Source organism: Phoca vitulina, unplaced genomic scaffold (assembly GCF_004348235.1).
Source record: "Phoca vitulina isolate PV1807 unplaced genomic scaffold, GSC_HSeal_1.0 scaffold6, whole genome shotgun sequence".
Classification (NCBI taxonomy): Eukaryota; Metazoa; Chordata; class Mammalia; order Carnivora; family Phocidae; genus Phoca; species Phoca vitulina.
Window position 1 is genome coordinate 6,969,507 of NW_022589709.1, and position 13,703 is coordinate 6,983,209.

Consider the following 13,703-nt stretch of genomic DNA (forward strand, 5'->3'; position numbering starts at 1 on the left):
CAAATAAATAAAATCAAAAGCATGGTATAAAAAAATGAATCTCTGCAAGACTTGTCCCTGATCCTTTCTTTGTCTAGTAAAAGTTACTTTTCAATTTCAGAATTTGCTGAATCCATAAGAAATAATTTGCCTTTCTGTGTTCCCTTCTAGAATTTCTGAACTGCTTCTTCCTTCAGGGGTATCTATCTACTCCAATTGTCAGAAAAAGAGTTAGACGTAGTAAGAGTAGATCATTTTTCTTAACTTCTAATTTGTTCATTAATTTTTATCCCATTTATTTTGTATTCCATTTTATCTGATTTTAATACTAAGCCATCCTATATTTTGACTAAACCTACATCATCTTATTGGCAAAATAGTTGAGCGAAGTTGGAAGAGAGAATTTTTCATCTCCTGTTGTGGAGTTATGGTTGAGTCTTGCAGTTGCTTCCGCCTTAAGCATTTTATGTCTTATGTTCTACCACCTGCTGAGTCGAATTTCTCTGAAATAATGAATTCACTTTCCTTGTAAAAGCCAATGCTTTCTTGCTTCAGGCAATAACTATATGATTAAAAAAAAATCAAATGGCCAATCTGATATTTAATAAATTTGGGCTGAATGAGTTGGTCCAACTACAAAGCCATAACTTAATTGGTTGCCATGTATAAAAACTTAATAATTGAAAAGCTAAGAAACGTTTTAGGGAAAGTTACATGTTATCACAAATGGTTAAGGTATAAAGATTTTGTTAATAATAACCATAGTTACCAATTGTTGAAAATATTTTAATGTATTACCTACTTTATGGCTATTATCTCATGAATATTCCATGTAAAATGAAGTTATTAATCCTCTATTACAAAAAAAGAAACAGAAATTCAGAAAAATTAAGTGGCTGAACAGTAAGTAATTGACAGAGAAAGAAAACGTCTGACTCCAAATTCCACTTTCTTAAATATGTTATTCTGCTTCCCTGTACTAAACATTTTTAAAATTTTAATTCATATAATTACATTTCTTCACAAACCGCAAACTGTGATCAGAAATATATTCATGAGTCTCTCATGACAGTTCTACTCCCAGCCTACGAGGAAGGGACTTACCTTCACTTACCTTATAATCATGAGTTTTTGGAAGCCACAAAATCGATGTCTTCATTGGGTTCAAATCTGGGCCCTGAATTATGAACCAGGTGTGTCTAGGAAAGTCCACTATTCTTTTGAACCTAGGTTCTCTGTCTATGAACAACATTATTGCAAGACTGCAATAGCAAAGATTATGTGGGGGGAGAAAAACAACACAGTTTCTGGTATACTTTAGCTACTAAATAGGAGATCATCTCTTTTATGGGGGGAGGGGGAGGCATTTTAGAATTCATTCTCTCACCTCCTTAAATGAAATTTAAGAACGGTCCACTTTATGTTGAAATTCTAATACTAAATGTGAGTAGTAACAAACAGTAAGCCCGCTCTATTGCTTTCAGAACTACACTTTACATCTTTCAAAGGCAACTTTGTGCTGTCATCTTTATAAGCAGATGAAGTGTGGAACAAGTAAATCTAGCTTCACTTGTCATCTTGATCCTTTATGTTAAGTTGATATTGGTCTATATGGTTTCTGATGTTGTATGTCTTTCCCCATCTAGAGCAATGCTTTCTGGACTAAATCTCCAGTTCTCATGGGGGATGGTCCACATTCCTGAGATTTGCATGGGCTAATTGTTTCATAAATGAAATTACTCAAGAGTAATTATTACTCATCTTTAAAATTCTTTTGTTCCTTCCTAACCCTGCCCAAGATCATATATATAAATAAAATGGAAGTTGTGGAATTTTCTCCAAGAGAAAGTATGCTGAATGTTCTTATAAGCAAAATAGGAAGTGAGTTAGGTTGAGATTGTTTAGTTGTAAATTATAGTTAAAAAAATTTAATTGGTTCTATGTTCTACATTTAACACAAGGACATTAGATGATTTGGGATATATTTATGACCAACCATAATAAAAATGCATCCATAGCTACAAACTCATTTTCATTTGACTCCACAGAACACAATTATTGTAAACATCAAAAATTGGGAGCTACTGAACAGATGGGGCATTAGTGTCTTAATTCTTGATCTTTGTTCTAGTAAATCCTTCCATTTCATATCCTTTCCACAAATCCTATGGCCATTCAGGGCATGATGAATGATTTTTTAAATGCTGCTTTAACGTTTGTGTCACTTTTTATGTTTTATGATTTCAAACAAATATGTAAATGAAGCTGCCCAACAGGATAATGAGGCCATGTTAAAATCCTCAAATATTCTAAACTAGGTGTATCCTTATCATGTCAAAAGATTCTGCATAAACTAAATGCAATTTCTTGGTACCAACATGACTTTTTTTTTTTTTTTTTTTTTTTTTACTGTTTCTGATAAGTAATCTTTCTAAATTGATTCCCCAACTCAGATCTTTATTTTTCCTTTCTGTATGCTAGACACTTAATAACTGATATTGATTGAAGAGCTATTCATTATGTTCACCTTAACAGAGAAAAATAAGGGCAAATATGCATTCTAATGAGTTAGAGGAGTTTATCCAGACTATGTGTACATATACACACTTGAAGTTTACCAAAGAAGACACATCCTGAATGGCTTAATGTTACCATAAAAATAGAGAATGCGTGTTTCCTCAATTCAAGTTATATAGGATATGCCATTTAAAAAACCCAATCTAGAGTTGTGACAACATTTTAATAGACTATGCTCATTTTCTTACCTCCCTCCTGACTTGCATTGCAGTCTTCACATTGCTAATGGAATCTAGAGTCTAAAATCTTCTCAAAGTTTTGAAAATTATTGATACTTGATATTTGAAAATAAATAATTCTTACACCTATCAGCTTATTATCATTCCTCTGAACTCTGAGTAAATCTGCGTTTTCTTGCCTGGGTTGATGTGTTTGACATCTGTGAAAAGAAAAGATGTTGAAAGAAAATCGGTGAATCTGGGTTACACGTGAGTTGCTGATAAACTGAAAACTGCCACAAGAAAACTGGGTACTGTCCTAGTTACGTGACTATTAAAAAGAGTCTGGCTCTCACACATATGTTTTATTCCTAAAAGGTATTAGTTGTGTTTTTCTTAAATCTTATGGGAAAACGTTGTAAAATGTCCCTTGGGGGGGGGGGGGTCTGTGGCTGACTGTAGAAGCTGTGGTTGAAGCATGTGTTGTGGTTGGTTCTGTCTTGGAGCTGACTCCAAATTTCCTGGTTTAGAGTGTATGTTAAATATTCAGTGCCTAAGGCAGGTGTAGTGAGAAGCATTCTTCTTCTCAGAACAACATAGAGATAAGAATATGGGCCTGGGATTAAGCCTGGCATGTAAGCCAGCTTGTTGTGGTATCTTGGCCAATAATGGGAGTTCATGTTTCAGTTAAATCTAATATATAATAGGGATAATAGAATCATTATTGTGAGTTATATGAAGATGCTGTGCAGAATGGATTACAGTGCTTGAAAAATAATGAATTTGCATTGAGATAAAAGAGCGTGAAGGAAAGTGGCATTCATTGGATACCTCCTAGGTGTATGCAAGAGGACTATGTGACTCACATTTGTTTTCCCATATAATGCCACAATCAGCAAATGAGGTAACATGACCTCATTTCATTTATTTTTTTCAAAGATTTATTTATTTATTTTAGAGAGAGCGCGCATGAGTGGGAGGAGCAGAAGGAGAGAATCTGAAGCAGACTCTGTGCTGAGCATGGAGCCCCATGTGGAGCTTGATTTCACAACCCTGAGACCACGACCTGAGTGGAAACCAGGAGTCCATCACTTAACCTACTGTGCCACCCAGGTGCCCATTGCATTACCTCATTTTAAATCTTCAGAAAATGCGGTTCAGAAAAGTTCAGCAATATACCAGTGGTCATGAAGCTATTAGATACCAATGACTTCAGATATATATCCATGTGTGCCATGCTAACCCAGGTTCTACTTCTACAAAGATCACAGGTTTTTCCTTACATAATCTTTGATCTGTTAAATTGGTTGGGGCAGACAATCTCTAAATCCCTTTAGAGTGCCAAACATTTATGAGCCAAACATGAGAAAATGTTGATTTTGTTTCTATTATACATACCCTGTCTCTCACTATGCTAAGATGTCAAACTAGCCGTCTAGCATGGGTAAAAAGAATTTGTCTAAGTAACCCAGATGACAAAGGTGTCTAGGTGAAGGTACAAAAAGTACTCTATTACTTAAATCGCAGTTCTTTTTCCCACTGAGCTATTATTTCAGTACCAATTAGAACAGAAGGTATAGCCCTCTGGATGTGCTCATATAGTTCATTAGCAAGATGGTTTGTATGATAAATAGGGAATCAGAAAAGGGGGACTAGTTTAGTGAGTATAAAAATTCCATTTTAGGGGCATCTGGGTGGCTCAGTCATTAAGCATCTGCCTTCGGCTCAGGTCATGATCCCAGGGTCCTGGGATCAAGCCCCACATCGGGCTCTCTGCTTAGCGGGAAGCCTGCTTCACCCTCTCCCACTACCCCTGCTTGTGTTCCCTCTCTCGCTCTCTCTCTGTCAAAAAAAAAAAATCTTAAAAAAAATTCCATTTTAATACCCGAGTGTATATATAAATAAATGTAGGTGGCATCATGTTTAACTGCAACTGTACATTTATTGTTGCAGAATGATAACCATGTTTCCTACATGTTAAAATGTACTTTCAGCATACATATCTAAGCCATGCAAAGACATTAAAAAGACCACTTTATTCTAGATTTCAGTTGACACTTATTTGATATCTCATTATTTTTACTTGCTTCTTCTTCTCCCTCACCCCAAATTATTTTGTAAATGATAAAAAGCCACACTGAATTAATGAGAACACTCTTGCTACTTTTTTTCTCATTTGGTTAACATTTAGTTGGAGAAAGTAAAAACATTTTTGTTGAAAAGAATCAGTACCACTTCTTCAATTAGGTCAGGGCTTCCTGCCATTTAAAATTGACAGAAAAAGCAAAATGTACCAGACTACAACACTGGAAATAGAGCTATTAGGCCTCCCCAGGATCTGTGGTCCTAGGTGTGACCTCAAATCCCTTCTGCCTACAACCAGTGATGGTTTGGAGGTCCTTTGAGGGAGTGGCCTCGTAAGAAGGAAAATAGCAGAAACCTCTGAAACACTAAAGTAAGCCTGACACTGTGTTGCAGTTTGATGCACTAAACCAGCATTCTAAAGAAAGAATCTTGTCCCGAACAAATATTTTAAAAAATGTTCAGAGGTAGGTTTTATGTAACTGATATGAAAATGGTAAACATAGATATAAGATGAATAAAACAGATTTTAACGTGAACTTACAACTGTATAGTAATTAAGGAAATAAAAGTAATGTAGAAGGGTGGTTAAGAAAATAAGCTTTGAAGTCAGAAGATCTGGGTTTGCATTCTAGCATGAACATTCCATACCTATGTAACCTTTGGAAAATCTCTCACTCTCTCTAATCCATAATTTATTGAATGATTTGTAAAGCAGGTATATTAAGACTATCTCTCACAGACATGTTTTGTGAATTAAAGTAAATGATTTATGCAAATTTGTTAGCATATTACTTGGCACCAAGTAAACACTTTAAGAATATTAAATATCATGGTTATTACTATTTCAAAAACTTACTTCAATCAGATGCACACACACTTTGAAGGGATTTATTCCCCTAGGTAGAAGAAAAAACAAGAGTGTCACCAATTATCTAAAAGATTCAATATAACAAGACAACATAAAGTAATTATTTCCTTGCCATTAATTTCTTATATTATTTCTTTTATTTATTCCTTGGTATTATGTGTATATGTTAATGATACCTTGATGGGAAATAATAAACACACTGATAATTTAGAGTTGCAATTGTTATTTTTGGAGTAGAAAAATTATCAATGTTTTAAACAGCCACACTTTATTTATTAAATTCATTTATTAAAAACATATGTCCCAGGGCCCCTGGGTGGCTCAGTCGGTTAAGCGTCTGCCTTCGGCTCAGGTCATGATCCCAGGGTCCTGGGATCGAGTCCCGCATCAGGCTTCCTACTTGGCGGGAAGCCTGCTTCTCCCTCTCCCTCAGTCTGCTGCTCCACCTGCTTGTGCTCTCAGTCTCTCTCTCTGTCAAATGGATAAATAAAAAATATATATATATGTCCCAAAACAAATCATACATATATCATCTAGTAAAAACTGCCTTGTTTTACTTAGAGGATCATAGTATGGACATTGCCATTTCCATATATGCATTATACTTTTAAGATAAACCCAATAATTATTTATAAATATTTATTGTTTTAAAACGTATGGAAATGCTGTGCAGTTGTATCCTGTTGGATAGTCACATAACATTTAATCTGAAGAAAGATGCGATTGACATTGTTCTCAGAGTATTTTGCAAATGATAACGTTTCAGTAACTGTAATTGAAAAAAAAACAATCAGTAGAGTGATTTGTTGTATGGTATTAGATATAGGATATAAAGTTATTCCCATTTGCAGAGGAGAATAGAAGGAGCTGTGACAGTTTTACCAGGAGGAAAAAAAAAAGATGAAAAGATTACATTTCTAGGACTATCAGTCTTTGTTGAATCAAAACAAAACTATGGAATTGCATTTTATATTGTCAGGTAAGAAAACAGTATTTTCTAATTATTAACCCAGGGTTTCAGAACTTTACTGAAGTGAGTTTTATTCTCAGAACTGCTCAATGAGTAAGTGAATTAATGGATAAGTACATAAGTAAATAAAAATTGAGTAATGTCATATAGGGAAGCTGTGATGATCCTCAATGGATATCTTTAAGAATACATTGACCTTTGTCCTATCTGAACAGAGTAGGCAACATAAGATGATCTTCAAATCTCTCTTCCTTGAAGATTTATTTCTAAAATCATTTCCCAGTAACATTTCCCTTTCAAAACTCATGATTACCAAGCCTGATTCTGAATGTGGTCATCAGTTTTATTTTCCTTGTTTTTTTCAATAGGATAGGTTTATTTTCAATCACCTGTCCTAAGTTTTAACCACCTAAGCTGGTTGCATTGCAGCACAAGGTCAAGGAAGGCTTCTAGCCTCAAAAACCAGTGAGTGGTATAGACTGGCCATTTAGGTTTTTCTTTACTTTGCCAAGCTCCGCCCCTATTAAAAAAAAAAAAAAGTCTCCTCTGCTAGAAGTCTTCTTGGGCAAAATAACTAGGGAGCTCAAATTTCGGACCTTACTCACCAGAAGAATTACCTGGAGGCACCCTATCTTTTCAGCGCCTCCTACCTAGTCTGGCGCAAGTACTGAAGGGACAGTTTCCAGAGCTTCGGGCCATTTCAGAAAGCACCCATCTAAAAAAAAAAAAAGAAAAGAAAGAAAGCACCCATCCCCTCTGTGCTGCAAACACCCATTCACAAAATCCGAAGAGAGAACTACGTTGCCCCTGGTTCCTTGGAAATTTAGTTAGATTGATATTGAAACACACCCTCCTTCCCTAAGTGTATAATTATTCGTGGGTGGAGAGTCACCAGGGAGGGTAATAGAAGAGGGCAGGAAAAAAAAAAAAAAAAGTAGAAGACGGTTTTGCCTGACTTCTAAAATCTTTTTGTTAATCTTCTCTCCTCCCCCTCTCCATTTTCCTAATCCAGAGAATGATGGAGTTCGAGGCAAGGGAATGATTCCGGAAATGGAGATATGACTCTCAAACCTAGAAATGATCTGGGTGATTTATTTAAAGTTAAATACTCCTCGTCTTGGGAACCCAGCACAATTCTTATTTAAAGGAGGCTGTGTTTTCTCCTTCATAACATAAACAGTTGCTTCCAGAGATTAAAAACCCTGTTCCGGAGCGCGTTTCTTGCTGCCCTCTAAGCTACTGACGAAGATGGAGTGGAAAGCACTCACAACCTGTGAAAGTGCGAAAGCCTCGAAACCTGGGGGCCAATTCCCTACTGGCCAGAACTCTTCTCCGCCATCCCTCATCATTCGTGACTCCGCAAGACACAGGGACTCAGACATGTGTGTGGGAGTGCGTGCGAGGGAGGCAGGCGAGAGGACAGTGGCTCTCCACATGTGCAACCCTGCAGCTCCCTGCATTCATTCAGATGCATGCAGTGGTTGAATCTTTGATCAAAGCTGGACTAGTTACACTGATCAGTTGTTTTTTTAATGGACACACCTTAAAATAGTGTTCATGAATTGAAAGTGTGATTCTGAGTGGAGTCCCTAGGTCTCTAACCCTTTCTACCCTTTCCTCCCCCCATTCCTACTCCCCCACAAAAAAAAAAAAAAAAAAAAAAAAAGAAAGCTTGCAGCAGATTGTTGAAGGATTTGAGTCTGCAGCCAGAGAGAAGGGGATTAGGGCCAGAGCGGTGCAAGTTAAATTGTGCTGCATATAAAAAATGGGCGGATTGGTCTCCAGATCCAGAGGCTGGTACCACCTTCCTTTCTAAAATAAAATCTCTCTGGCATGAAGTCACCGCCTATTTCACATCCGGTTTGCCCTGGGACGTATTACTACTGTCTTGGTAAAGAGAAATCTTTTGTTGTATAGCTGCAGATCGGATACTGGGAAGCAAATTTGGGTGTGAAATCTTCAGCAAAGGAGCACGCAGAGTCCATGATGGCTCAGACCGAGTGAGTGAGAGGCAGAGCGAGGACGCCCCTCCGCTCCCTGCGCGCCCGGACTCGCGGACTCGCGCTGGCTCCAGGCTCTCCGCGATTTTCTCTCGCACACTTTTCCCGGGTCTTGAGCGATCCTGTGCCCAGAGGGGGCCCGAGGTAAGTGCGGCTTCGGACCTCTACACACTGAGCTTTGAACGTGGCTTTTCCTAGCTGGAGAGACAGGAATGCTAGAGAAAAAAAGAGAAAGAGGGAACAGGACAAGAGCCTGATCCCATAGCAGGTAGAAACAACGAATGTTTTTCTTTCAGGGTGAAAACCGCAGCGATGTAGAAGCATTATTTTCCCCCCTCTGTATCTCTTCTTTTCTTTCCCCCTTTCTTAGGCAGATATGAATTTATTCCGCGGGGTGGGTGGTGACATGTTGTTTTGATTCCTTTTTTTTTTTTTTTTTTTCGAGAGGTAGCTGAGATGAGCTGGGGAGGGGCTTTGGGGGGCATCATCTAAAGTTAAGATGCTGGGACAGAAAGCCTGTCTTAAGGTTCCAACCTAGGGAAGGCACTCTCACATTCTGGCTGCAAAAATGCCTCTTTTCTCCTTTCCAGTGGACGCTGCTAAAATGCCCTCTGGTGTAGGGGTCTTTCTGGTTCTGAACATGAAAAACTCAACTTATCATTTGATATGGGTGGCATGGGATATGGGTGTTTGGAGGGTGTGTGTCTGGTGGGGGAAGGTGGAAGGTGGAAAAGGGTAAGGAGGCAGTTTATGATTTCTTTTAAACTATTATGCTTGTATTTGCAAGAAACTTTCTTACTCAACAACTCAAGTGCCATGATAGGTTTGTTTTTCTCTTTAAAATGCCAGAGGAGGACAAAAAGCTATGGTACCTTATCTTGGGATTTTGTTTTGTTTCATTTACCCCTTCGGAAATCACCCTTTTTTTATAAAGACCAATAATTATTAAGAGGGTAAGAGAAGTTGCTTTTCCTTCATAACAGATGTTGAAGATTAATGCAAGGATGAATTATAACTGTGCAATTTAGATGCAATATTTTAACATAATGATATTTATCTAATATTTCTTGTCATCCATGCCAAAACCAGTGACTAAATGAAGTAAAAACTGTGAAGCTCACAGCTCTTATATGTAGATCTAGACCATTTCACTCTAAACACATTAATTATGTTTCATTGCTTACATGCCTGTTTGTAATGGTTTTTACTGATATAAATGATCCCCAAGAGTGTGGAAAGCATTTGTGTAGATGTACTTAAAGGCATACCACATTAAACCATAGAGTGGTCAATGAAAAACATACTTTAAAAGACATGCAATCCATTAATCACTGACTGTACTAAGGAGTATAGATTCAGGGAAGTGCTAATAAATACCTTTAACATTTCTCATGTTATAACTGCCATTAATTGTAGCACATTAAATAAAGTGTTACCATATCTGCTCCTTAACGAGGTAGTGCACCAATTTTTAAAAATTGACTCCACAAATAGATCATAATTTTTTGAAATTCTCTAAGCTTTCCATACTCCTCCTTTCCTCCAGCATCCCACTATCAAGTCTAAAATTCAACAATCAGATGGTGATTGATTGCACTTTACCTAAGAGGGAAAAAAGATTCCCGTATTCATGCAAAGCAAAGCACTCCAGCTTCCATCTGTTTGAGATGAAACATTTTCTAGCAGCAACCTGGCAGAATATAAGAGGGCTTAAAAGATATGTGTGGGCATGTTTGTATGCATTTACGTGAGAGTGGTTTGTGTGTATGAGAGAGATCAGCACATGGCTTGACTGTAAAGTGTGTCCTTTAGCCTCACAGAAGCATTAGTGAGCATATTTAACAAGGCAATCACAGGCAGAGAATATAAGCACGACTTCAGCATTCAACAGTGTGTTTCCTATTTTTTTTTTTTTTTAAGATAAATACAGTTGCTTCTGAAATCAAGGTACATCCAGAATTCAAAGATGAATTCGGTCATCGAAGCATATTAACCTACCCCATCTCAGCTCCAAAACATGCTTTCCCCGTTATAGACACCAGCTTAAAAATTTCAATGCACAATTCAGGCAGGGAAACTCCAATCAGAAAGGTCAAAATTTTCAAATGATAAACAAGAAGAGAGCAATTCACACTATATTGGAAATATAAAACCTAGAGGAAAAAAAAACTCACAGTTTTTATGTTGAGCAATATTGTCACCTGAAAGCATTTCAACTTGTATTCTTTTACAGGAGAAATTAAGACACTGATATATTTCTGAATGGAGAAATGGAAGGGAAAGTGGAGAATGGATGGTCCAGGTTTCCATTGCTTCCAATGAGGTGTCATATCCCAGTGAGGTCATTTCCTGACTTCAAAGCATTCATCTGAACTGCCTCAGTCAGCCCTAGTGGTTATAAACCTGATGTTTCTTGCAAGAGACATTGATCTCTACTTGTTCTACTTTTCAGCTCCACAAGCCCGCGATGAAGAAAAGTCCGGGTCTCTCTGACTATCTTTGGGCCTGGACCCTCCTTCTGAGCACATTGACTGGAAGAAGGTGGGGGCACTTTATTTTAAATCTGCATGAGAATTTCTGTAACTTTTCATTTATTCTTTCAGGGGGAAGAAAATTGTCCTTGGATGAATTCATGACTAAGGGAATTCAAAAAACTTAATGGCAATAAAATCCCAACTAAGAATAAAGAAGAGCAGTATGAAAAAATAGCCATCTTATTTGCGTGATGGTTAGAATACACTTAACACGTTTTTGTTTAAGGAATGTATTAATTCAACATTTAAGTCTTAAATTGAACTTTTCACTGTTCAGTTGTAACTGAATGAAATATGTGGTTTCCTAATTCATAGAGAAAGTTACCCCCATTAATGTCTGCATACTCTATGAGTTGATTTTCCACCAAGAAAATTTCTAGCCGCATGTAAAGATCATAGAGTAACTTGTGACTCTATCAAAGTGGAAAGTTTAAAATAATATTTGTAGTTCTAAAGTCCTAAGTCTCTGTAATGCGTGTGCATATTATGTTTTGAAACCATTCTTTGTATAATCAATAGAGGTAGAATACACCGAACAAATACTTAAGAACATTACATAAAATCGAACTTCTCTATCTAAGCGTAACTACTGTGGGGACAAGTTATGAGAAAAATGTAATAATATGCTTAACCATACTCAAAAATCTGCTAATGATCAAATCAAGCATATAAACATATTATAGTAACAGTGATATAAGTGACCAAATATTTCAGATTCTTCTTTATCTGCTTTAATACTTCTTGCACAGTCTACTCCTATGGCCCTTAAGAAAGTCTTAGACATATTAAAAAAACCTAAGGTTCTTCAAGATGTAATGGAAAGTGAACTCTTAACAAGTTAAGGCAGAGAGAAAGAATAATCTGGAAAGATATGAATTTAGGAGGATTTTTTTTTAATTGAGAAGTTGTCTGTTTTTATTTTTTGCTGTTGTGTGTGGTAAATAATGACTCCCAGATGAAGAGGAGATTCACTATTGCCAGATACTCTTAATCTGAGGAGTTAAATGTTCTCCATTGCTTTTGAAAAATTATATGAAGTGTTACTATTGTAATGACCTGTAGATGGAGTTAGTGCACAGTGTTTTATTATATAGTGGTTCATATGGAATCAAAATCAGGTACTGTAACTGACATTTCTCTTCAAATTATATATTCAGTTTAGGAAACCTTACATTGGCATAAGTGTTTAAGAGCAATAAACAATCTTGATCTTTATCCTGGGGTTGTTCTCTAACAGTTATAACTGGACATAGTAAATTAGAAGAGGAGATGAAGAATAACCTGATTAGAAAATCACAGGAAATAAAGATTACTATTCCAGTTGGGATAGCAGAACTAGTTTTCTGGGAGGGACGGAAAAGTCTCTTTTGGCATTTGCATTCTGATGCATACAATTGGTGGAAATGACATTGAGAAGATAAAACCGGGGATGAAAGCTTTTCCTGAATTTGGTATAAGCTTCAACACAGAGAAAATGCAGGAAAAGGTAATAGACAACTGCATATTCTAGGAATTGTATCCAGAATCGAATTATGCTCTGTCACTCACCCCATCTCATCTTTACCCCTTATTTTGCTGCTTTCTTCCTTAGACTACTTGATCAGGCCCTCCTCACAACTTAAAGTGTACTGGCATTTCTTTTCCACCTTTATCAAGATGACCTTCCTATATCCTTGAAAGATGCATGCATGGCAGTTTGTTTTGTGACGAGTTTTTATAAATAATTGCATTTAGACAACTATTTTTGCTTTACTGGTATTATCTGCTAATGAGACATCCTAGAAGACACAGAGCTCAGTGAAAATTGGATTTCAAAAACTAGTAAGATGTTTAATTTTGCCAAAGGAGAGTAAACCGTCAATCTGTGTGGTATTAATGTTGAATTTAGGAGAATGGAAAATTATTCCATAGAGTTGCATTTCATATATTTAACATCCTGAATAGCTTTTAGTTATAATAGCTTTAATTATTAAATTAAAATTTTATCAGAAAAATGGCCATTGAGCTTTGCCAATATAAAAGTAATTACCTTTTTAAAAATAGTGTTTGTTTTTGAAATGATACTTTCATTATATTTCTTGTTCCTGTCAAATAAGTGAATCCTGGTTTCAGATGTTACTATTTTTTTACATTGATCGGTAATATAAACACACAAGAGTGAAGCCAAAAGCATATTAAACAGAGAGTATGAAAGTGATATTTTTGTGGCATTTCTTAGTTTACACTCTGTATTCATTTTTTTTTTTTTACTCAAGGTTAGAGCTATCATTGAAATATATCAGTGAGTGTGATCCACTGAGATAAAAAATAAACTTTTCTCTCAGAGGATTTTGGAGGTGTCTTCCTAATCATTACATAAAATATGATTCAACGACCATAAATGATAATGTGATTGATAATAAGAAATATACAGTATTTGAACTGTAGTCACTATGTGGTTGAAACTCAAAGACTCGTAATGATAAGGGGTAAAAACTATACCTGCAACTAGAAAGAAGAATTATAGAAGAATAGGATTAAAGTTTTAGACAA

At 36.4% G+C, this 13,703-nt stretch overlaps 1 protein-coding gene across 1 annotated transcript in view; it reads left to right on the forward strand.

Moving 5' to 3' along the window:
* Positions 1–8,310: 8,310 nt before the first annotated feature.
* The window catches only part of GABRA1 (gamma-aminobutyric acid type A receptor subunit alpha1), a 56,392-nt gene continuing 50,999 nt past the window's right edge, over positions 8,311–13,703 (forward strand). The window contains exons 1-2 of the mRNA XM_032403669.1: positions 8,311–8,781; positions 11,090–11,178. Coding sequence (XP_032259560.1) covers positions 11,105–11,178 — 74 coding nt within the window. The 5' untranslated portion in view covers positions 8,311–8,781; positions 11,090–11,104. The remainder of the gene's footprint in view (positions 8,782–11,089; positions 11,179–13,703) is intronic.